This window comes from Eucalyptus grandis, chromosome 5 (assembly GCF_016545825.1).
Source record: "Eucalyptus grandis isolate ANBG69807.140 chromosome 5, ASM1654582v1, whole genome shotgun sequence".
NCBI classification, from domain to species: domain Eukaryota; kingdom Viridiplantae; phylum Streptophyta; class Magnoliopsida; order Myrtales; family Myrtaceae; genus Eucalyptus; species Eucalyptus grandis.
Window position 1 is genome coordinate 58364682 of NC_052616.1, and position 26682 is coordinate 58391363.

Consider the following 26682-nt stretch of genomic DNA (forward strand, 5'->3'; position numbering starts at 1 on the left):
TCACATTGATGAAAGGCCCGGCTTATCCAATCGAAATCAGAACTGAAAATCAGGATATCACAACTCTTCCCATCTTATAAAAATTTCACCCTCGAAATTTAAATCTTTACCAATCCTTAAACAAAAAGGTGGGAGTGTTGTCATCTCATCGAGTCTCACTTCTCCACGTTGTTTCTTTAGTCCCGTGGTGTTGTCAGACCACTTTGACCAAGAAGACCATCTTGGTACACAGAATCTACTCTTTCTGAACCACCCACTGAACCAGGCTTTCCACGTGCGACACTGATCTCAACAATTACAATCATTGATTACTAAGCTGACCTTGGCCTGTGATCTTTCTTCACTTCACTTCACTTTTTTTTTTTCAACATTGAAATTATGCATACTCTGCTCTGCAAGCTTCAATAAGAACCATCTGAAAGCTCTGCCAAACTTGTAACCTCTTATCTAGATTTGACATATAATTCATCCGCAGCACTCCATACCGGTGAATTATCTAATACACACACACCTTGGTATATCCATTCAAATCGAGATCTCTTCATACCATACTAAGGTGAGTCGGTTCCATTCACTTGTCGACTATAACCTCAAATGGAATTAGTACTCCCCTGATTCCTTAGTGAGCCTGTCATGATTTTCCATCATGCCATACTTCCATTCCCACTCGGGACTCTCCCGAGTGATTGATAAAGTCCTCCCGGCTTTCATTACCAAATTTCCACTCGTCGGTACCTTTGACACTCATAATTTGTCTGGCGGTATCTATCTTTATAACGATTACCAGTCGAGCTGACGTCGATTCTAACCTACTTTGAATTGTCTAATCAAATACTGCAACTGCTACAGTGAATTTCTGACAATATTTCTTACCTGAGTGCTACAACATCAAGTACACTAAATCATTCTCGGAATTTAAGTGTTCCATTCTTTGAAGTCTGAAAGTCAGATTCTTTCTTATCAGTATCGTCTTATAGGATTTTCTGAGTATCTCAGTCTATCACTTAAATGTCTGATTTTAGTCTAAATATTCGGTTCAATTTTGAGAGTGGCCATAAATTCAAAAGGTGGCCTATCTCAAATCTGAAAATCGAATTTTGAACTATTTTCAAGTAAGGTCCATACCTTAACCAATCTATGCACAATTGAAACTTTCAACTCAACGCCTTAATGACTTTTCTCGTTCTTTCAAGATGATACCAGATATCACCATCATAGTCCTTCCAGAGTCCTGTTTCACGACACCATCTCATATTCAACTCTTTTTGACAAAATAACACTTGAGGCTTTAATAGCCGATGAGGATTGGGAAATCTTTCTTCATATCAATAATGATTCTAAATCTTTAAAGCGAAATTTGATGCTGCGAGTTACAAGTCATGCTTTGATAATTTCAACCTAGGAGGTCTTAACTAGCGGAACGCATATGCAACAATCTCCTTATGTTGCATTAGTGCGCACTCAGTTTTCTGCATGACACATCACTATAAATCTCATGTCTTCCAGAACCAAATGGAATGGTCGGTACATGTATGGTAATCAGTTTCTATTCAAACTCTTGACAACCACGCTTGTACTTGTTTGTCCACACTAACTGTTTTTCTTTCTTCAGGAGTCGAATCAATGACAGTATTGATGCTGAGGCTTCTTCCACAAATCCTCTCGTAGTAATCTATCCAATCCACACGGCTTCTGATCTCGACATTGTTGTCGGTATTGGTCCACTAACAACTGTTTCAATCTCGGTTGGTCCACGGAGATTCCTTCACTTGAAATCCCGTGACTTAGGAACGCAACACGAGTTAACCAAAACTCGCATTTGCTAACTTAGTTTCCAAACCACGAGTCCTTAGGGTCTGAAGTACCAACCTTAGACAACTCTCATGCTCCTCTGCACTCCTCAAATACACATCAGAATAACATTGATGAACATGATCATGAACCGATCTATGTATTCCCTAATTACTCGATTCATCAAATCTGTAATAGTAGCTAGGGTGTTCACCATACCAACGGGCCTTACAATACTCTCCTAAAGACCATCTCATGTACTAAATACTGTATTCAATATGTACTTCTTTCTGATCCCCAACTGATGATGCCCTGTTCTAAAGTCGACCTTTGTAAGTACCGACACTTTTCATAATTGGTCACACCATTCGTTGATCTTTAGCCATGAATACTTGTACATGGTTGTCACCTAATTGGGTGGACGATAGTCAATGCCTAATTGCAACGAATCATTCTTCTCTCTCTCACACACAAACTGATGTTTCCTCAAGTGATGTACTAGCGTGCATAAATTCTTTAATCAAGAATTCTCGCATCTATACGATCAATTCTTTCAATTCAAACAACGACAACTGGTAAGAAGCCTTAGAAAGTGACTCTTTCTGGGTGCTAGCTCGATCGCAATTTCTATCTCTTTTTCTGACAACAGTTTGATAATTCTTATGACAACGCATCTAAAGATTCTTGGACTACTGAGATGTCCTCCATCTTTAGTTCTTTAATCTGTCTTATCCATTAGTAATCTAGGCATCTTCCGTCTAACAAATGGATTGCCTCAAGTGACGAGATTAAAGAAGTCGAGGACCCTTCTCGACTCTCATTAAAACTCGGCACTTCTACCTACTCCTGGAACAAACTGGGTTACTCCACTACAACAATTCATCACCACAAGATGCTCTAGAGCCAATTCTTTCCACACTTGACAATAGAGTTGTACACCAACAGCCAATCAAGTACAACTCTAGTCAGTGGTTCTTCTCCTACAACCTTAACACACATACTGAAATTCCACAACTTAATCCCTGAAATTCTGAGGCACTACTCTGATAAAATTACCTCAAGACATTATTTCTCTTACCGGTGCATGGTTGGTTTCATTCCTATCTCTTTCGCTATCCTTGTGGCGTCCTATCGGTAATAGTAGTGTTGGTGTTCTTTCTGAACTTCAACTGACAGTTCCTCACTTGATGGCCGTGTTGACTACCATCATAGTACGTTCTAGCCATACTCAGACATAGGATTAATACATGCATCCCTTCAGTATTTTTGGCACTCCTTTGGAGAGTCCTTTATCTCCTGTCAGGTGACAGCATGCACTTTTTCTTGTATTGGAGGCCTATTCCAAATACTCCTGTGGTATTTTCTATGGCACACCCCGTTGATCTTATCTCTCGACAGCGATGGCACTTGTGATTCCATCAGTGATAACAACAACTACTATTGTGGTCTCATCGACCTTCTGAAACAGTCTCTTGCCAAGTGACCCTATCGGTCACAATCAGAATAACCACCCATCCTAAAATGGCACAGGCCGATTCATGTTGTCTTCCATGACACATAACATTCTGATCCGATGCTGACTTGTCTATTCCGCCTTTCCTGATGGCCGAGATAGCATGTCTTCTTCCGGTCATAGGCTCCTTCCCAAACTGATTCCCATTTATACTGAGTCTAAACTTCAACTCAAATGCAATAACTTGCTCCTAGATCACATCTCCATATTGAACCTCGACAGGTGTGGCAACAACGATGATTCCGGCACTAACGACAGTAGTGACAGCAGCAACAACAACGACTTGATCCCGAACTTACTAGCTTGACAAGCTCCTAGGAAAAACTTGCGCCTGAACGATCTTGCTGGACCTAGGATTGCTCAATGCTGCTACACTTTCAGTACCGACTTACGGCGGTACTCTTACACTCGCGCTGCCCTAAGCCGGCGCTCTGACACAACCACCTCAGGCACCGATTCTCGTCGGCGTTCTTGCCCGAGTCACAGAGGCTACCGACCTATTACTGGGAGCTCTCAGCTCCTGATCACTCAAGCCCCGATCACTCAAGCTATAGGATCTTTATAGAAACCTATTTTCTAATTCTAATACCACATTAGAATTCGAGTGACTCACAAACAAGCTACAATCAGCTATCATAGACATGCACCAGCATGAATTAAAGGTTCTTCCTACTCACTATCCCGTGACTCATCGCTCATTATCACTCCAATCCCTAACCATTGCTCTGATACCACAAAAAGGGGATGTCACGTCCCGATCCTCGGTCACGTGCTCATCCTTCACCCTTGGTCGATTGCTAGTGATATCTCAGGACGTATCGCCGACCCATTCATTTTAATAAGCACACGCGGAAGCAATTATAAATCCCCAGAAAATAAAATAATGGGATAGAAACGTATGACTCCAAATTTTCACTTTAAAAGCAACCACACTTATATATATTGCAAACTATACTGCAAATATATACAAGATGAATGGTCAAGCGAGGTTTTAAACCACAAGGTCATAAAATTCAAAATCTACAACAAATACTTGACTCCCAACAAAAGAGATTTGCCCTATGACTATCTAGTTCGATAGGATCGTAATTCTTCAGGTTTCCCCTCCTTCACTCCGGGCCTCTGTCCTTCACCAATGCCGTCTAAGGACCTGAAAATGGTTATTCAATAACCAGTGAGACAACGTCTTAGCGAGTTCTACTCCCTAAGACTCGATTAGGAAACCGATACGTTAAAAGGATTGCCTATGTACAACACAAGTCGGAGGACTTACTTTAGCCTCAGATTCCACCTGCAAATCAGTACAGTTCAATAGGCACCCAAACAATCACAACAAATCGACCTAGTCGATTACATGACAATCAGACCATTTCTCGGTCATATCAATTCATAACCTCAGATCAAGCAATGATCAATCGACCTAGTCGATTACATGTTAGCTCGGCCTTACCTGGTCACTTAACTGATACCATACATTTTCCCACGATGGAACATCTAGTCGCTGAGCCTACAAGCATTCTCTAAGACGACATGCTAATTCATTCAGCCCACGTGCATTCTCCAAGGTGATGCATTAGGTCACCGAGCCCACGTGTCTCCTCAAGATGCCATACTGAACCATTGAGCCCACGTGCATTCTCCAAGGCGATGCATCAAGTCATCCAGCCCACGTGTCTCTTCAAGATGCCAAATGTACCCATTGAGACCACGTGCATTCTTCGAGGCGATGCATCAAGTCATCTAGCCCACGTTTCTCTTCAAGATGCCAAATGTACCCTTTGAGACCACATGCATTTACCGAGCCCACGTGCCCCTTTCAAGATGACATACTTAATCACCGAGCCCACGTGCATTCTCCCAGGTGATAGACCAACTCACCGAGCTCACGTGCCTTCTCCGAGGTGATATATAACTTACCATTGATCCACTATACATATTCACTTTCAATTCCACAATTTCCACTACAATCGGTAGTCCACCATAACACTTTGGCACTAATAAGCGATGCCCGATTATTCGTCAATCAATTACTAAAATAAATACAACTTAGGAACAATTCTTAAAATTCCACAATTAATTCAATTCCACGCAACGTAGAGCTCAAATAAATAAACGGATTGCACCACGACAATCAGCACGAAATTTCGGTCGTCGACTATCCCAGCCTTATTTCTGAAAAATAAATAATTAAATAAATAATTATAAAAATTAATTAATAAATACTAATAAATGAAACTTAGGCCCATATCGCCTAATTGGAACCCGAAACGGTCCGGGAAAAATACCGAGATGCATTCAATAAATAATATGACAAGTCTACTTGCTAAATGCACAATCAATTTGTCTAATATGCATCACAATTAATTAATAATCACTAATCTACTCTAATCTAACCACCTAATCCTAATTAATTAACATTAATTAACCCTTAAGTATCATTAGTCTACTAATCAAGGATCAGTGAGCTAAACTCACTTGATTAAAGATTGGCTTGGATCAAATTGACGAGCACGCGACGAGGACCGATAAGCCTCAAAGCGGGACTGCCAACGGGAGCATGGATGGGGCCGAAAAACGAATCACAAAACCTACAAACGCTTGCTGCAATCTGAAGAAATAGGCTGCTGTCCACGGCTGGCCGAGGGCTGATTTCGCGGCTTCTCGCTTAGGCGCCGAACTAGACCGAATTGCTGGAGCGGATGGGTCTTCGAAGCGGCTGTGGTTGACTTTGGTGACGCCGCACAGAGAGCAGAGAATATGGAGATCGATGGAGGCGTGCGGCTGTGCGATCCAAATGGAGGGGCTGCTTCCGTGAAGTCAGAATAAAAAAGAAGTAGAAGACAGCTGCATCCAGTCCAACGAAAGGGAAGACCAACGCACTAAGGAGGAGGGAGTGTCGGCTGTGGTGGGGTCTTCCTGCGTGGGTCTTCTAGAGAGATGAGAGACAAATGAGAGAGAAAGTGAGCTGTGAGGGACGAAAGAAAGTGTGAGAGATAAGGATAAGTTTAAAAAAGTCAAAAGAACATGGGCAAAAGATGACCAAACTGAAGGGGGTTTGTCGGCTGGGAGAGGGGTGTTCGAAAATGGGAAAAGAAAACGTGGAGAGAGAAGTCAAAGGAGGGAACGTGCGCAGCAAGGGGGAAAAGAAATAAGGAAGAAAATTAAAGAAAACTAAAAGGATTTCCTATAATCCAAAAATCATTGTGCCACTTGTTTTTGTTTAGTCCAAATTGGTCCCCAAAAATCCCTATGCTAAAGTACTTGACCCTCACTTGCTTTCTTGTACAAAATTTCCTTCAAACAACAAGTTTTGGGCAAGAACAACGGCCGTTTCCTTCAATTCCGAATTTTAATTCATTTTCTTTTTCGAATCCAATTTTCTGAACAAACAAATCCGATTGAGATCCAATTTCAATTTAGAAAAAGCCCAAACAACTTCCATTCATCGATTCACTTACACCAGATGTCAAAAGTCTCTTCAAAATGGTCAATCCAAATTTCCGTTCTTTTCCGAATCGTCCGCAACGATTTTCCGTAAAATCCCGAACCCACTAGAATTTCCTCAAAATGTGAGTCGATGTTCCTAGGATGACTCATGACATGATAGGACTTCTAATTTCTAAAATCGAATTCAAATTCGCGGTTATTTTCAATCAAACACGCTTTTAGTGTGACCTTACCTACCGAGTAGCTTTTAGAAATTTTTGGTGCAATTGACCCGTGGTCGATTTTCTTCGAACAACAATGAACCCATTCGACACATTGGCGACTCTTGGCGGTCGTGAAAATCTCAAGGTTTCAAATACGGATATAGGGTACCCAAACGTAGAAAATCGGTTTAGTGCCGTTCGATGAGAATTTTGCAATCAGGTGGAATCACCCACACTTTGATCATCAACTTAGTCGAATCGACCTATCTCCAGTCTCCGATCAATTTTTAATTGTGCCGCAATGACCCTTGCAAACTAGTACGGTCGAGCAGTCGATTCCTGGTCGAATTCTCAAATCTATTGCATTTAAAATCCCTTAACGGCTTCACCAGATAGGTTAGTTATCTCATGAGTGGCCATCTTAGAGAAAAACACTATAGTCACGTTGATGAAAGGTCCAACTTATCCAATCGAAATCAGAACTGAAAATCAAGATGTCACATTCAAGATAAAAGAAACCGAAAAAAATTGCTTGCTTTGTACGTTTAATTCTTTTGATGCAATTTATTTGATTCTTTGAGTGTTTAATAATGATTGAGCACCCGTGCGATCACCCATTTGCATGATAGTGATTTAGGTTAAAATAAATCCAAGTTGCCTGCAAAAACATTTTTGAAAATAAAAAGAATGGTACCGAAAGGGCATTAGAGAAATCTAGTGTAACAAAGTCCCCATACCTAAAGTCTTTGGTTTGTAGGAGTAAAATAATTCTCCCGTTATTTTACTTAGGTGTCTAATCAACCTACCGAAAACTGATTAGTGGCGACTCCTAGTTTATAATCTTTTGCATGCTAAATATTTGAACCTAAGTAGCGAATTGGTATGGGCTTGGGAAAGTCCGAGCTAATTTTAGACTTAGTAGTCCATTAGCCGAACCCTTAGGTGGTCCAGCCTGCTTCGGGGAGGTCGTGACACACGGAAAAACCTCTCAAAATTCCAAAAAGCCTTGGGATTTAAACAAGATTAGGTATCGGAAGGGCATTAGTGATTAACTAGTGTAATCAAGTACCCGAACCTAGTTTCTCTAGTTGCGCAGGAGTGACTATTCCTCCCAATATTTTGCTTAGGTTTCTAATCGACCCACTCTAAATTGATTAGTGGTGACTCTGTTTTAAAATTAACTTATATGTTAAAATATCAAACCATTAAATCGTGAATTGGTGGGCTTGGAAGAGCCTGAGCTAAGCTTAATAAACCTAGCCGAATCATTAGCCTCCGCAAGTGCCCACCCTAATTGGGCGTCGAAAAAAGAGAGGTCGCGACACTTATTGAGTGCCCCGACTCACTCTTTTATCTTTCAAATTTGTAGGTATGGACACCAATTTTGGAGTTGGGCCCCCATAGAAGAGATAGGAATTACCTCTAGTCTCTACGGATAGATATAGCAAGGTGTAAATAAGGAAGTGCCCGTAGAAAAGGGCTTTCTAAATGTACTAACATGATATAAACGAAGTTTTATGTGCTGTTTTTTCTTGGCTGCTTATTTGTTGTGTTGTCTGTGTGTTGGTTGATATATATGCTTCCGCCTACTCTTAATGAAAATATAAAAAGAAGTGGGATGGCGACGCGCTTAGGAAGTCGCAACGATAACCCCTAGTTGGTTGTGTTCTTGTGGCTAGGGAGTCCGGGGCATGACACAAATCCCACTCTTGACTTAAGATTATTTCTTGCATTTTTTTCCTTCTTTTTTTTTTTTTTTTTTTCAATTTTACTAAAAATGAAACTACCCATACTCCTCTCAAACAACATTTGCTAACGTTAAATATGGGGCTTGTTCTTGACTTAAGATTAATTCTTTATTTCTTTTCTTCTTTTTTGGTTTTTTTTTCCTTTGCTTTCTCCATTTGAAAGAAAATTTGTGTACCTCTTTTCAAAAAAAAAAAAATTACGTGGTAGATAGCTAACTAATTATTTAACCCAAAAAAACTAATTATTGGGTTAATGAGTTGTATATTTCTTATTTTTACTAGGATTTAGTACGCATTGTTTTTAATTATGACTTTAGTATGTGTCATTATGTTGTAATCCGTGTGATTTAACTACTCAATTTTCATTTTATTCAGTGAATGCAATAGTCAAATTTTTAATCATTTATTGTGTGGTGCATCAAATATTTTGAGTGATCCTAATTTCTTCTTCTATTTATAACAACATACTTTAAAAGGATGGTCAATCAAATGAGATCTGATCTTTCTTCTTTGACATTTAATAGAAATATTATGTCGATCACAATTACCTCCCTTATCACAACCAAGAAGAACATATTTGTCTCTCTGACCTTTTTATAGAGACAATATAACCTTGAGCAAGAAAATGCATCCGCAGATTGCTCAAAGGATCCTCCTGTGTTAAATTACCTAGTAAACTTTCAAATGAACTTGTTGACATGATTAATTATTTTTCTCCATTCATAGTTTCATCATCAAAAAATACATTTAAGCAAAAAATAAATTTTTTTTTATAGTGACGGCACGACAAAAATAATTTAATGAAAAATGAGTAAATTATGTATAATGCATACATCAACCACAATATCGAAGTTGAAAAATTCATGATCGTGAGGATAATCTAGGGAAATAAAGTAAACAACTTGTAGATGGAACTAACATTTCCTTAATACGATATATGATTAGTGCTTGCTCATATTACAAAAATGGAGAAAAAGTTTAGAAGAAAACAAACATGAAGGAAACATTGAATGTAATGGTTGTGGGAGAACCGACTAGAGTGAAAAAAAAAGTTATTTGAAAGGGATGGGATAGTTTTGTCTTTTAGCAAAATTGAAACAAAAGAACAAGAAGAGAAAGAGCAAAAATTAATCTTAAGTCAAGAGTGGGACATTCAAGGGATAATATAATCAATTCAACATGAAAATGTGTGTCAGGAGCTGAAAAGGAGGTGAAAATAGTGCGAGCATTTTTCTTTTTTAGATAATTCTCAATCTATTTTTTAACCTTCCATACTTATTTGCTTTTGCACACCCCTCTAGCACGAGCTCAACACTAGTATTTAATGAGGGGAACATTCCCATGTGCACGATCCTTTTGCGGCATTAAGATAAAATCAGCAGCCACGCACTCGCAAGCTGAAAGACCCACCACAAATTATATATGGAGGTGATATCTATAAGCCTAGTATCTTAAATTAGAAGAAGAAAGAATTGCCTAATGATATCCATGGTTTTCTCAAGTTCTCAAACTTTTGTGTAAACTAATTTATAAGCTGGTCCATACCCATCATAGAACTCCGCCTTTGTCATATATTCCATACATCACATTAAATAGATCTCATATTCATGGAACACAATTCACTTTCAAGATGCCTTGGTGGTAAAATGGCTGAGTTGTGGTTCTAAGTTTTTGTTCAGGCAATAGATTTAATCTAATCTTACTTGCACTGTGGATAGCGAGTTCTCAATTAAATGAGTGACTTGATAAACTAAGCTTCTTGTTCTTTTTAATCAATGGCTACTTCCTCTTTACAGAGATGAATCCCACTACTACATTGGCGGTCCCCAATCATTTTTCAAAATCTAACAGACATTTCCAACCAAATTGTGCATGTGTAATTTGGTCTATTGTCGATGCAGAATCATTTCTTGTTTCTTCCCACAGTTCTTTAATCTCATGATTTGCTTTTTGTGGAGATCGATTTGCCATATGAGGAAGGTCTTACGTAATTTTTTGGGATTTGGATATACTTTAGTTAAATTATGTCACGGGTTTAAAGTCCAATTTGGACTTCACATGAAACCATGTAACGTGGGTTTGGAGAACACAGTCTATTACCTATCCCATGTTAAAGACAACCATTAAGGTTTTTTCTTTTCTTTTCAAAGTTTAAAGCTAGTACTCTTTGTTGTACCACTCAATCTCTAGTCTGTTAGAGTAGGCCACATTGATCGAACCGCATAAATCTAGTGCCCCGTTTAACTACTTGTTTTATTTGTTATTGTGTTCGATGCTCGACATATTAGGTGATCAGTCCATACAATTTTAGTTCCATGTATTGAGTTTAGCATTAAAGCGTATAAAACAGTTCAGTTCACCCCAGCACAGCCACCTACCAATTCCCTCGAATCCAAGTTCATGCGCAGTGAATTGTCGAAACCAAATTCGATGCAAGAACAACAATCAAAGGACCGAAATCGCACGGGCAAAACGAAAGTTTTAAGGAACAAAACTGAACGCGCGCAGTGGAAATTCAACTGCAGAAAGCAAAGTGATGAGATTGTAGCCATCGCCCTAGGGCTGTTCCTGTTCTGCCGATGGAATTCTTTTGAGGATGGAAGGTAAAACAGGTGCGGTATCTGTCCATAACCCAATCATTCCCGCAAACAGCAAGCACCACCAGCAGTGGGGGTGATATAATACCATGGGCGTCACGACCACGTGACAGCGACATGAGAACTAACATACGTACGGTCAAATTCCCTGTTCTTAGTCTCGCTAAAATACGGGTTTGCCGTACATTTCTTGGTTGGCACCGTTCGTCCTGTGACTCCAAGTCATATACAGAATTTTCTCGAAAACATAAGAAGGAAGCAGATGAAGCTATTAAATTTATAGGGACCGTTCTCTTTCTTAACCAGTCTGTTCCCATTCTATATCATTCATATTCCTCTATCATCGACACCCAATCATCATCACTCGCCCCTTCCTTCACCACTTCGCAGTCGCATACCTCGTTTTCGAGCTCTCCCGACCTTGTCTCTCCCGCTGCTATGGCAGAGAAGGTCAATCCTCTTTCTATTTCCTCTTAACTCATCTCTCTTGATACCTGCCTTTTCTTTTCTGTGTCGTTTTCTTATCATTTTATGATTGCGATTCTTCAGAACAACTATCTCTCCATTTGGGTCATTATTTTGTTGGGTCCATCCTGTTCATTTCTCTGTTTTGCATCTTACGCGTGATACTTTGTCTGCAAACGATTAGGAGAAGGAAAACCTCGAATTGTTCTTCTCATTCATTTGATACACATGGCTTAATTGATTTTTGCATTTTCCCGGTTTGTTGCAGGTGACCAGGATGGTGATAAAGGTGAATTTGGAGTGCTGGCGCTGCTACAAGAAGATCAAGAAAGTTCTATGTAAATTTCCCCGTGAGTCTCTCTCTCTCTCTCTCTCTCTCTCTCTCTCTCACTGTTTTTTTTTTTTTTTTTTTTTTTGGCTTCCCCTCTTTTTAGTTTCAAATTGTTATCATTTCTTGGTTTGTAATTACTATTGCATTGGTGTTAATTAATTTGACTGAGTTTGTTATGAATTCATTTGTGAACAAAAGAAATCCGAGACCAGATATACAATGAAAAGCAGAACATGGTGTTGATCACCGTCGTGTGCTGCAGCCCAGAGAAGATCCGGCAGATGATCATTCGCAAGGGTGGTGAGACGGTGCAGGGCGTTGAGATCCTACTCGACAAGCCCAAGGAGCCTGAGAAGAAGCCCGAGAAACCGCCGGGAACCCCGAAGGTTACCGAAGTCAGGGACGTTGGGCAGCCAGATAAACCTAAGGATAAAACAAAGACCCAAAGAAAAGAAGAAAAGCACAAGCCACCTGCTCCACTGAAGCCTCTACAGGAGGTGCCCGAACCGCTGCCCCAGAAGGTGCCAATTCCGGTGGCAGGCTACCCACCAATGCCAGTATCTTCGATGGTGCCGGTGTCTCCAATGGTGGGTGTTTGTTGTTGTCCACCAGGTTATGGAGGGTATGGTGGGAGACCATGCTATTGTGGGCGGAGGAGGCCAGTGATGTGCTTTGATGGATGTGGGAGACCAGCTGATGAGTGTCAAGGTGGGAATAAAGGTTCCTATCATTGGCAGGGGAGGCCAGTGTTGTGCGATGATGGATGTGGAAGACCGACCGGTGAGTGTCAAGGCGGGAATAGAGGTTTCTATCCTTGGCAAGGGAGGCCAGTGATGTGCGATGAGGGGTGTGGAAGTCTGGCTTGTGAGTGTCCGGGTGGGAATAGAGGTTACTACGTGAGCCGATGTGATTACTTAAGTGAAGAAAATGCCGCCGGATGCACCGTCATGTGATCAGTTCAAAATTTCTCATGTCAATTGCTAATATGGTAACTTTGCGAAAGATACATAAGTCAACTTTTCAGGGCTTTCTTGGGGTCTTTTATCGCTGTGGGTATAGAGAGATTGATAAGGTTGGTGGTCTAGTATGGGGGTATATGTGGTCAAGTATGTTCAACGCATGACTTGTTGCTGGCTGATCTTCATTTCAATAAGATCGAGTCCTCTCTGTTTCTCCTCTCATCCTCTCATTCAACACATATTCATGTCTCTTGCTTGCCTCTATGGCGATTCATTCAATGAAAGAGCTGCTTGAGTGCACTGTTGAATGATCTTCACAGAATGAAATGAAACAAAGATGATTGAGACTTTGTCATTTGGCTTGATGATATTGGTATTTGGACTAAATTGGCCAAATTAAAAGATTTATGACTGAATTGACATCCGTATAATAAGTTTAGAACTTTTTTTATAATTATCCCATCAACGGTCAAGAGCCACCCTTGGGTCAACCCCACCCAGTCTGATGCGGACGCCAATGATGTCACCCTCCCCCTTGCCTTTTGCCTACACCTCTCTCTCATCCCTTCTTTATTTGTGGTGAGATTGTTCGTGGCTTTGGGACAATGAGTTCCTGAGGGTTGCGGCTGGTTGTAAACCTCTATTGCAAGCTCGCCAGATGTGCAAGCTCTATAGCAAAGCTTCACCATGGTGACCACAACCTTTACCTAATCTTAAGTTGGTACGGTGACCATCGCCTGCCTCAAATATGAGGTGGGCGATGGCCTCCAAAGGAACAACGGTGGTGCATGTGGTGGGGAGGAGAGATGTGTGTTGAGGTTGTCTCACATTGACTGTAAAATGAACTAGTGGTTGGTTTATAAGTGTGAGGGAAAGTCTCACCCTATGAGCTAACTTTTTGGGTGAGAAAGGCCTAATTGGCGGGGTTTGTGGGTCCGAGCAAGTCTCTTAGGCAATTATATACCATGGGAAGTAAAGTTGAAGATGAATTTTGTAATTTTCTTTTTAAAGAAGACAACTTCCTGATGAAGTTACCATTAGTATGCAAAGTCATGGGACCCCTCATCCTCAATGTAAAAAATTCGCATGTGATGGAAAGTGAAACTCAAGCAAAATAATAGCCCTGCTTTTTAAATGGCTATATTGGCAAGACTAAAGCAAAGTGCAACTTTCGGTGAATGATAGTGACTAATCTAGTTGCAATGGTTCGGTACGTCTAACTTTAACACAAGTGGCTTCTAACTGTGTCTAACAGCATCCTTCAAGTTCGCTTAATGTACTCAAGTTTGTTTTAGAAGTTGCTACAAGAAAGTGTCCTTCGTTTTGGTGTGGGTGGACCAGGGTCTTGGCTTCCTTGTGATCATGATATTTATTACATGTATTTCAGATAATAGAGAAAGATTGTTATCGACGGCGCACTCAGAAAGCGCTCGTGGCACATTGTAGTAGGACCATTTTGATCATCCTTAAAAGCAAATATTCGGAAACGGCAATTTTCACTCCCTGCGGACTTCTAGGACTAGATCGTTAAAGTTATCAGGGCAAATTTGACGTTAAGAGTATCGTGGTATCAATGTGGAGAACGGAAAAATTTTACAACTTATAATAAATATCTCTTTGCCTAGGCTAGTCGCTGGTCTCTCTCTCTTTGCTGTACTGCTAAAAGACGCATTTGATGAGGCCTGCCCAAATGAGTGTCTGCTGTTGATTTTAAAAGCAAAAAAGGTCATAATTGAGGACAATAAAATGTGCGGAAGATATTCAATGTCAGGATGAGGATCTTCTATCCCATACCATGGTTTACTTGGTATCTCCACAAATCTCAATCATATATAAAATCTTCATTTTTATAAATCAATGATTGAGATTTATCCAAACATTAAAGGAATTTGTGAGAGGGACAAAAGATTCATGTCCGGTAGGAATTGTAGTTGCCATCATAAAGAGGTTAGGCACCACTGATTGATATGATGTATTGATCAATTACGTCCAACAACTGCTTTCTTTGAAATTCTAGTTGATATCTCAAAGTATAATGCCGTTTTGGTCAACATAAGGAAATCCGAAGAGAAATAATAAAGGAAAATATTTTCAAAGAAAATGATTAGTTTTCATTTATTTGGAGTTTAAGGAAAATGATTTCTTTTTTTGCTAGACGGAGAAATTGTTTTCCCTCAATATGAGCTTGTTCTTTCAAGCCCAAAGAAAACGTTTGCGAAATCGATTAGTTTTTATCATTCAAATATCGAAAAGTCGAAAAACAATTTCTCGAAACAGTTTTCGTTCAATCAAACAAATCCTAAATGTGAAAAGTTCTATGTTGTATCAGGAAAAAGTTATTTAAAAAGTCCTAAACCTATTGCATTTTGTCCAATTTAATCATAAGCCTTTCAATTTTACAAATTCGAGCTCTAAACCTTTTCACTTTTTGCCAATTAAGTTAATCTAGTAAATTTTAATAGAAAATCTTTGACGTGAGGGCAACCAGCACTGACATAAACATTTTTTATAATTTTTTATTTTTGTTTATTTCTTTCCCTTTTTTTCTACCAAATTCAACGGGGCTCATTGAACTTCGTCGATCACAAGTGAGGGCTTCACGATTGGTGAGGATCAGCTAGCCCTTGCTTGTGACCAACAAGGGTTGGCTAGCGGCCCTCGTCAAGTTTGGAAGAAATAAAGGAAAAGGAAACAAAGAAAAAGGAAACAAAAGAAAGAAAATATAAAAAATCATTAAAAATTCATATATATTTCTAAAAGTATATAAATTTTAATAATATTTATAAAATGGTCAATGGCTAAAACATGAAAGATGAGGCTAAAGCAATGTGTTTTTGATCCAAATATAATTTTTAATCTAATAAATATTTAAATTAGATTAAGAAATAAATTATTTGGATTTTTTAATCTAAATAATTTTTAAATTAGATTAAGAAATAAATTAAATTTTTAAAAAAGAAAAAAAGTGGATGGAAGGTAATCACCTAGGCTTACCCTTTTTTTTTTTTTAAGTAAACTTATTTTTTTTAATGTGACTTAAAAAAATTGCTACTAAAAAATTAAATTTTAATCAAAACTACATCGTTTTAGCAATGTCACTACCATGTAGGAGAGAGAAAATAATTAAAAAAAAGGCATGTCAGCATTCTCCACTAACCAAGTTAGATGGAGTTAATAAAATGACTTGATCATATTTTTTGTAATTTTTATGACTCAATTGCATTTTTATAAATTTTTTTAGAACTTCCAATGGATTTATCCACGCTGGAATTTAATCAATGATACAAATCTATAAATTATAACTACAATGCACAAACTGAAAGGTGACGTGTTTTTTTGTGTGCTGAGGTGCAAATCTTTGAAGCCAAATCGATAGTTTCCAACAATGGTTACAAACAATTTTTGAATGGTTACATTGACTCAACTTCCTTGACCAGTTTTATCGACTCCACTATCTTGATGGATTCATTGACTCTACCATCTTGAAGTTTGTTTTATTCCATTGCATTGACGGTTACTTCTTTGACGGTTGCATTCGAAATTGTTGAGTAAACTTTTAGCCGATTCCTTCAAGCTATAGATTCACACGTTGCCGACTATTCTATTCATAAATGATCAAACTCTACTCTCATTGATTAAGTTTATCACATGTCGATAATAACCAAAAATTGATTTCATGTAAACAGCCTTGCAAGACAAAAACAAAGGGTAACTTTCTATGCAGTTTGAGTGAATAATGGGGACTAATCTAGTTGCACAATTCGGTTTGTCATGTCCAACTCTAAACCAAGTTACCCTAAACTGCAATTAACATCATTCTTGAATTGCACACAATGTGCTTACTTGGTTTGAGGAGTTGCTCCGAAAAGTGTCCTTTTTATGCTTCTCTTAACAACAACGAAGATCGCCTTTGGTCCTTCTAATAGGTACATCCTAAGCTTAGGAAATTCGCCCTTAATATCATGGGCTGACTGAGTCATGAGCCGAAGCCCTGGTAAGCCGATCATATGGAATTATTTTTAAGTGGCCAGCTCTCTTCCTTGATAATGTTCCCAAGTTGCGATTTGTTAAGTTTGAGTTACGATAACACATAATCATGATCAAGCAATCAAATTACACAATGACAGATGAGAGGGACTTCTGGCTGTTCATTTCTCTCTCTCTAACAACTATTAAAGACACCAGTGAAGCATTTCCAATGGGTTTTTGATTTCAATTTCTTTTGGGTATGATAAAAGGCTAAAGTCAAATATAGAAAATTAATGTCATAAATTTATTATCCCTATTCTATCACACAATATAATATGAAGTGACTATGTAGAAGCAATTAAAAGAAACTACTATCCAAACACATATCAATTCCAAAATTAACAGCCAGTCAATAGAGCAATTTCTTTTTAAAAAGTTATGTTGCACTTTAAACTCAAAAGTAAAAGCACAACAGTTATTTGATATCTTTAAGCAAAGTAGGGTTAGCATTATCAATTATAAATTTTGGACTAACAAGATCAATGATGACTTTGGAGTCAATCTCAATGACGATCTTATTAAAGCCGAGTTGTTTTGCAAAGCTGAGTCCCAACCATAGAACCCAAAGTTTTGCTTGTGCCGATCTGAGAATGCGGCAAAACCACCAAATTAGTCTCCTCATTTGTTTCTAAATAAACCCCTTGTACCAACAAGCTACAATTTGCCTTTAGATGCCCCATCAATATTCAATTTAATCCACTCAGTAGGTGGAGTATCCCATCTTACCAAAATCAGAGAAATGCATGGTCCACGTAACGTTGAGCTATTTATAGTCGAAGCTTTAATGATTCCTTTGTGTATGATTGAATTACTTGTATTGAATTTGAAAGGAAAGCAAAGTTATTATGAAAAAGTGAGTTTCTTTTCCATTGCCCAAAAAGATATGCACCTGCTCTAAAAATTCTGCACCAATCATTATGAAAATTCGATCGCTCCTTGCTAGCAAGATTTGAATTTAATCATTGTGACAAATTCATTGACAAGAATTCTCCCAAATATTGTTGTGGGGCAAATTCAAGTCATATTGTATGAATGATTGGACAACAATTAAAAAGAAAGTTCATAATTGTAGTTGCCATCTATAGAAGTTTGCATGGCACCGAATGTATTGATCAATTACGTCTATCAATAAATTTCCCTATAATGCTGGTTGATATCTCAAAGCAAATTGCCATGTTAGTCAATATAAGGAATTGGCAGAGACATATATCCGGAAAAATGTTACATTATCTTAATAATAAAATTTATGATGCTAGAAAAATATGATGCACCAAGTTTATGTATTCACTAAAAGCACTTCCGTTTATATTTGTTGGGGGGAAATAAAACTCGTACAAGTCCAAAGAATATTATATGTCATAATTTTCAAGTATAGAACCTAAAAGAACAAAAGGAGAGAAAATTTCCAATTGATGTTAAACCCATCTGAAACATTTTCAAAATCATAACAATTTCAAATTTGTTTAGTTCACTCATTATGTTCACGAATTTCACTCAATCCAGCTAGACATAATACAAACAAATTGAAGAATGTCTTCTTCTTCCGGCCTTAGAGAGAGATTTGCACCTCATCTACATGGTATCAAGAACATGATAAATTACTTTTACGAGCTTATGGCCAAAAACAACTAATTCCACAATCTTCAATAGTAATTGATCACCAGTCAGTCTCATTGCGAACTATAAAAATAATTAAATTTCATAAAAGCAATAAGTTACCAACAAATTATCTGAAAAAAAAAAGTGTACTTTTATTTATCTAACATCAGTTTGACACTTGGTGACACTTAGTGAAATCTTTTGATGTTTGAACAAAAAAACGAAACTTATTTCATCCTTGACTTTGGACTCGCCATTCTCGAGAGAACCAATTTCGACACTGAAACGGCGAAGCAAGAAAACCACATTAGGTATGGAAATTGAAATCCAACATCATTACAAGAGCCATGAACGAAAGAAAGAGAAAATAGATAAGGTACCAAACAAAGAAAAGAAAGTTATATTTTTCCTTGGTACATGATGAACCGAACATGTGGGGTTAAGTGGTAACTAGTGGGCAGCAGCTATCAGTATCAGATAGGACTACTTGCTCTCTCTCTCTCTCTCTCGACTTGTTCCCATCCAAAAGACAAACCTATTCATTCCATTAGGGTCCCCAGGAACGTGAAACAACCCCCTCTTCTCTCTCTGTCTCTGTCTCTAATTGATGGGTGTGGCTAATTTCCCATGTTATCTGTTTTGAGTTGATTTCTTTTAAATAACTTTTTTTTTCTGAAATAATTACAAAAAAATCCAAAATCTATTGCATTTGCATGCCAATTCTACTTGAAATATTTTAATTTGACTAATTTAGTCCTAAACCTATTGACAATTTCCCAATGTGATCCATCTAGCCAATTTTGTCTGAAAATCGCTAATGTGGAAGCATGTCGTCCTATGTCACATGGACGATGCTAACAAGAACAATTTTTGAAGTTTAAAATTTTCAATTATTTAAAAAAAAAAATTCTTTCCTTTTCTTTTCACTTCTTCCTTCGCTGATTGCCGGTCCATATGAGGGCGAGCCAAGTGAGGTCGTGTGGCATCCCAAAAATTCAAGACAAGCTCTAAGGTGTATTTTTTATTTATTTGTTAATGAGAATAATCTATTCTTGGCTATGAACCTCATAGACTAAATTCCTATAAATAAAATGTTACAAGATTTTGGCCATGTGGAATTTAAAATTTAAAATCTATAAAAGAAAGAATAAAAGGTGAAATTTGATTTTTTTTTTTTATTTAGGTTTGGGCCTTAGGCCCAAGAGTGGATTTTGATGGGCCAAGATGGCCGACCCATTGAAGCCCATGAAGGGGCTGTCGTCGGCCACAAGGGAGGCCGGCCCAATTGAGGCCCAAGAGGAGTGGCCGGCCCACTTCTTCCAATCCAAGCCCAAGCCCATCTTGCATGTGGCATGCCAAGTGGCCAAAAGAGGCTTGCATGCATTGGCTTGTGGAGAGGCAAGTGATGATTGCAAATGATGGAGATTTGGGGGAACAAAAAGGGGAGAGAGAGAGAGAGAGAGTAGCCGGTTGGGGGTTTCCGTCCAAGCCAAAGGGAGAGAGAGAGTTGCGAGAGAGAGAGGGAGTTGCGAGAGAGAGAGAGTGAGGCCGAGAGAGGAGGAGAAGGAGCCACTCGCCCGTTCGTACGCCCGTCGCCGCCCGTTCGTCCGCCTATCGCCGCCCGTTCGTCCGCCGTGTGCCGTCGTTCTCTTGAGTTTAGAGGCAAGTTGGGATCCACTTCCTACTCTTGCATGTGTGTCTTGCATGTGTGTTTGGAGTGGTGTCGAATTTTGGGTGGTTAGGAGTGAGAAACCGGAGCTAGTATGTTTTGTTTGTTGAGATAGCTTGCTGTTTTCGTGTGAACCGTCTGAACCAGAATCTTGTGAAGGCTTGCATGCATGTTTCGAGTTGGATTTTGACTTTGATTCCTTCATGAAAGTTGTAGCCAACATCTTAAACTACAACATACTAAAATTTGGTACAAAATGGCGCTCAAAGGTAGGGCATTTCCCATTTTTATCTGTAGTAGAAACAATGATATCTCCAATTATAGGCCCTTTAGGATGTAAAATATATCTCTTCCCACCATCCCCATAGTGTATGAGACAAATGGATGCATTCTGGAACTGTTTTGCTGACCTTTTGGTAGATTTGTGGTTGCATGTGGATTTTTATCAAGAATCTCTCTTCGACTTCTTCATGAAACTTGTAGAGAACATCTTAAATAATAACATACTCAAATTTGAAGTGAAATGAGCAAGTGTAGCCTAGTGAATCGACTTACTCTTGAAGACGGTAAATCTGGAGACGCGGTACTGGACACCCGAGACTTCATGGACCCATATGGTGACTGTTATTTGGAAATTTTACTTAGATCCCTTAATGAAAGTTGTAGGGGACCTCTTGAAGTAAAACATATCCAAATTTCAGAGGAAACGAAGAAGAATAAGTGGGTAAAAACTCGGTATTTCGGAGATGACTACACTGGACGTTTCGGTGTGAGAACCAGAAGCTTCGGACGACAATAGGAAATTATCTAAAATGAATCTGGCCTAAAATTCTGCTTGAAATTATACAATTGTCCCACCATTCCTGGACTGACTTTTATTCGAGTGCGCGCCTTAGTGATGTACGACGTGGGCCTGGCTGGGGGCCCTGTCATTCAGGAGTTTATATCCGTCCACGTTCATCGAGACGGAGTGATGTGTGGAATGTTGCCACCGCCACCGCCACCGCCTGATGCACCGGGATGGGTGTGAGGGCCCGTGCGTGAGAAGTAGGAGCTACAACTTTTTGGGATGTTAGCCGACACTAGTTGATGGAAGATCTTGCACGATAGACATAGTGGGTCGAGTGTTTCTTTTTGGGGTTGTGGCCGAGTGTAGTTAAAAATCTTGACCTTTCTTTTGATGTACCGACCCAAGAAAAATCCATGATGAAAATATGTAAATAAAAGTGTCTGGGTCTATCTTTTCTTATGATGTTTAGTGGTGTGCAATTGTATCATGGTTGTTGGAGGGAGAGATGGTGAAATTAAATTTTGCTTCCACTAATGAGTCGCGCTGGGACCGTTTTCAAAAAAAAAAAGGGTCTATGAACTTCAATGCTTCTTCTAAGAGATGTAATTAGGTGTAACATTAGGTGCCTGTGGCTCCCTAAGGAGGTTCGGGGTGTCACAGCGCCCCTTTTTAGTATCAGAGCAATGGTTATAGGTGGAGTGATAAGGAACCTCATTTGGAAATTGAGGAACATGATGACAATGCACACCATAGGATATAAAACGGAATAATTGAATAACGGGTGATGAGTATTCACTTGTAGATCCCTAGTAGTTTATTTTGAGTTGCCTTTAGGTATCAGTAACATGTATATGTTACTTATGTAGTAGTAATGGTTGCTTTGAATGGAGGCAGTGAGTCTTAGATTATTCCTGAGGTAATGCTTGGAAATTGCAGGAAAGTCATGGTGTGAGCTGGAAGTGCTCATCCATCAAGGGCTGAAGCCTCTGTTGCTAGGGCTGAACCCCGAATGGAAGACATCCTGCAGGCATTGGCCAATATTGGAAATCTGATGGAAAGGCGGCGCAAAGAACAACCCGGGAGCAAAACGCCGTACTCAAGGACTGGTGGAGCAATTTCGAAAGCTGAAGCCACCTAAGTTCAATGGAATGGGAAGTCCTGAGGAGGCGGAACAATGGATTGATGGGATGGAACGAATTTTCCGGCTGTTGGACTACAATAATGCTGAGAAAATAACTTTGGCAGAGTACCAGCTGGAGGGAAATGCAAAGTTTTGGTAGAGAGCTTCGAAGGACATAATTTTTCCAACAGGTATTGATGTTAACTGGGAGGAGTTTGTGAGAGCTTTCAATAGAAAGCATTTTTCTGACTATGCTAAGGACAGGAAAATTACAGAATTTGTTCAACTAGAACAAAAAGAGCTGACAGTGGACCAAGTATGAGGCTAGATTTTCTGAATTGTCTAGATATGCTCCTAGGCTGATTGAGGATTAGGAAGAAAAGGCTAAGAGATTTTTGAAAGGGTTGAGGACCGATATTAGGAAACAACTGGTGCCTTTGAACATAAGAGATTATAATGAGATTTATGAAAGGGCACAGTTAGTGGAGCAGGAACTGTTAAGAGAGCGGTCAGAGTTTAGGAAACCGCCGAACTTTAATGATGTGAGAAGGCGTAAAAGACCCTATTCTGGTCAAGGTCGACTCGGAATGTGAAGAAGAAGAGTAATTTTGGAAATTTTGGGGGAGCAAGAAATGGTCCGAATATAGGAAAGCACCCTATCACCCGATGTTTGTCAAAGGTGTAATGGGCGACATGGCCCAGGACCTTGCAATGGACGACTAAAATGTTTTGGTTGTGGACAAGTCGGCCATTTTAGGAGAAGTTGCCCACAACAAAGGTCGCAAGTGAGTGTTGGCTCGGTGCGACAGGGGATATCGAGTCTTTGTTAGATCAAACTTACAAAGGAATCCTCAGAGGCCACCAACACAAGGAAGGGTGTATGTGGTCACCCAAGAGGAAGCGAAAGCTTCCAAAAATATTATCTCAGGTACGATCCTTATCAATGGTGAAAAGGCATATGCATTGTTTGATACGGGTGCAACGCATTCATTTGTGTTTGAAAGATATAGACGTTTGAATAAAATAGAAGTTATGCCTCTTGAGACGCCTCTTTGTGTTTCCACGCTTTTAAAGGATATGATATTGTCTACGCTAGTGTGTGAAAATTGTAAGATATCAATAGAAGGAAAGGATATGGAAATAGACTTAGTTGTAATGGCCATGTATGATTTTGATGTTATTATAGGAATGGACTGGCTTCGTAAGTATCGGGCCAGAATGGATTGTTATAGAAGAGTGGTCCAATTCGTTTTACCTGATCAGTCTAGTTGTGAATTTTTAGGAGGTCAGACCCATCTACCTGTAGCACTTATTTTGGCAATAAAAGCGTGTGCGTTACTTGACAAAGGATGTCAATGATACCTAGCCATAGTTAAAGATTATGCAAGGGAGGAGCCTAAACTTGAGGAAGTTCGAGTAGTTAATGAATTTCAAGATGTATTTCCAGAGGAATTGCCTGGATTACCACCAGAGCGGGAAGTTGAATTTGAAATTGAATTAATGCCTAGAACAGGACCAATATCAAAAGCCCCATATAGGATGGCCTTAGTCGAATTGAAGGAATTGAAAGTGCAACTACAGGAGTTGCTTGACAAAGGATTCATTAGACCAAGTGCTTCATCTTGGGGTGCACCGGTCTTGTTTGTGAAAAAGAAAGATGGATCGATGCGCTTGTGCATTGACTATAGGCAGCTGAACTAGGTGACCATTAAAAATAAATATCCTTTGCCTAGAATTGATGACCTGTTTGACCAACTCCAGGGAAGTTCGGTCTTTTCTAAGATTGACTTAAGGTCGGGATACCATCAGCTAAGAATTAAGAAAGAGGACATTCCTAAGACTGCGTTTAGGACTTGTTATAGACACTACGAGTTCCTTGTTATGCCATTTGGATTGACTAATGCGCCGGCTGCATTTATGGATCTAATGAATAGGATATTTAAGCCTTATTTAGACCAGTTTGTGATTGTATTTATTGATGATATTCTGGTATATTCAAGAGGGCCTAAAGAGCATGAACAACATTTAAGGATAGTTTTGCAGACCCTGAGAGAGCATAAGTTGTATGCCAAGTTTAGTAAGTGTGAGTTAATTTGGACCAGATAATATTTTTAGGGCATGTGGTGTTAGGAAAAGGAATTGCAGTAGACCCGACAAAAGTTGAAATGGTAGTAAATTGGCCGAGACCAACAACACCTACTGAAATACGAAGTTTCTTAGGACTAGCTGGTTATTATAGAAGGTTTATTGAAGGGTTTTCACGATTGGTAGGTCCTTTAACTAAGTTGACACGAAATAATGTGAAATTTGAATGGGATGGGGAATGTGAAAGGAGTTTCCAGGAGCTTAAAAGGAAATTGACCTCAGCTCCAATCCTGACTATACCGACTAGACCTAATGGTTTTACAATATATAGTGATGCATCTCACAAAGGACTGGGATGTGTTTTGATGCAACATGGCAAGGTCATAGCCTATGCATCTAAACAATTGAAACCCCATGAACTGAATTACCCAACGCATGATTTAGAACTAGCAGCTATAGTGTTTGCCTTGAAGATATGGAGACACTATTTGTATGGGGAGAAGTTTGAGATTTATACGGATCATGAGAGCTTGAAATATCTGTTCTCACAAAAGGAGTTGAACATGAGACAGAGGAGGTGGATGGAGTTGTTAAAGGATTATGATTGTGAGATAAGATACCATCCAGGGAAAGCGAATAGGGTAGCGGATGCTCTTAGTCGTAAGTCGGCTATGGAAATGGCTAGTTTAAGGATGGCGAGAATGGGGGTTGTTAAAGTCATAGCAGTGACTCGAGTTTAAATTGGAAATGGATTGTCTTCTTGGTATGCTTAGTGCACTAAGAATAGAACCCGAGATTATTCAGAAAGTTAAAATCTTGCAAGAATCGACCCGAGAGATTTTGAAAGTGAAAGATCTTTGTGTCTTTAGGAAAAGACTGGAATTTCATGTCTTTGAAGATGGAGTGGTGAGATGCCAAGGACGACTCTGTGTTCCCGACAATGAAGAATTAAAGAAGGAAATTCTGTCGGAGACACATAAGAGTAATTATAGTATTCATCCGGGTAGTACAAAGATGTACAGGAATTTACGTCAGCAGTTTTGGTGGAATGGTATGAAGATAGATACAGCAAAGCACGTTTCTCAATGTTTGACGTGCCAGCAAGTAAAAGCGAAGCATCGCAAACCCGCAGGGCTCTTGAGACCATTAGACATACCAGAATGGAAATGGGAGCATATAACAATGGACTTTGTGCAAGGATTGCCAAGGACATCAAGTGGTCATGATTCTATCTGGGTAATAGTGGACCGTTTGACTAAATCGGCTCATTTCCTAGCGATTCGCATGGACTACCCAATGGATAAGTATGCGGATATATATGTAGGTCAAGTAGTACGCCTACATGGTGTTCCAGTGACTATTACCTTAGATCAGGATTCGAGATTTACTTCGAACTTTTGGCGAAGTCTTCAAATTGCATTAGGAACTAAGCTTCAGTTTAGTACTGCTTTTCATCCCAGACATGGATGGACAAACAGAAAGAGTAATCTAGACATTAGAGGATATGTTGAGGGTTTGTGTAATTGATTTCAAAGGAAATTGGGATGAAAGATTGCATTTGGTGGAGTTTGCCTATAATAATAGTTTCTAGAAAAGTATAGGCATGGCTCCCTATGAAGTATTATATGGAAGGAGATGTAGGGCTCCTGTCTGCTGAAATGAAGTAGGTGAAAGGAAATTGACAGGACCTGAACTGGTACAAGTTACCACTGAAGCTGTTGAAATTATCAAGAAAAGACTTAAAATAGTTCAGAGTAGGCAGAAAGACTACGCAGATAGGCGTAGAAGGCCTTTGGAATTTAGCGTGGGAGACCATGTATTCCTTAAAGTATCTCCAATGAAAGGGGTATCTCAATTTGGGATGAAGGGTAAGTTAAGCCCTAGATTTATTGGACCTTTTGAAATACTCGAAAGGATAGGGGATGTAGCTTATCGCTTAGCGCTACCTCCTAAGTTGGAAAATTTGCATGATGTGTTTCATATATCGATGTTGAGGAAGTACCAGTCGGATCCTAGTCACATACTCGATCATGAAGCCATCAAAGTGGATGAGAAAGTGAGGTACATCGAAGAGCCTGTACAGATTTTGGATCGAAAGGAACAAATTCTTAGGACTAAGAAGATCCCTCTGGTTAAGGTATTATGGCGACATCATGATATGGAGGAAGCCACATGGGAAAGTGAAGATCAGATGAAGGAAAAGTACCCCTATTTGTTTCAAGAAGGCACAAGTGGTGTCTAATTTCGAGGACGAAATTCTTTAAGAAGGGGAGAATTGTGGCATCCCAAAAATTCAAGACAAGCTCTAAGGTGTATTAAAGCCCATAATTAGGTAA

At 39.3% G+C, this 26682-nt stretch overlaps 1 protein-coding gene across 1 annotated transcript; it reads left to right on the forward strand.

Moving 5' to 3' along the window:
• Positions 1-12328: 12328 nt before the first annotated feature.
• LOC120294079 lies at positions 12329-13048 on the forward strand. Its single transcript, XM_039313978.1, has one exon. It carries the CDS (start codon positions 12329-12331, stop codon positions 13046-13048), a length of 720 nt encoding a protein of 239 aa, XP_039169912.1.
• The last annotated feature ends 13634 nt before the right edge of the window (positions 13049-26682 follow it).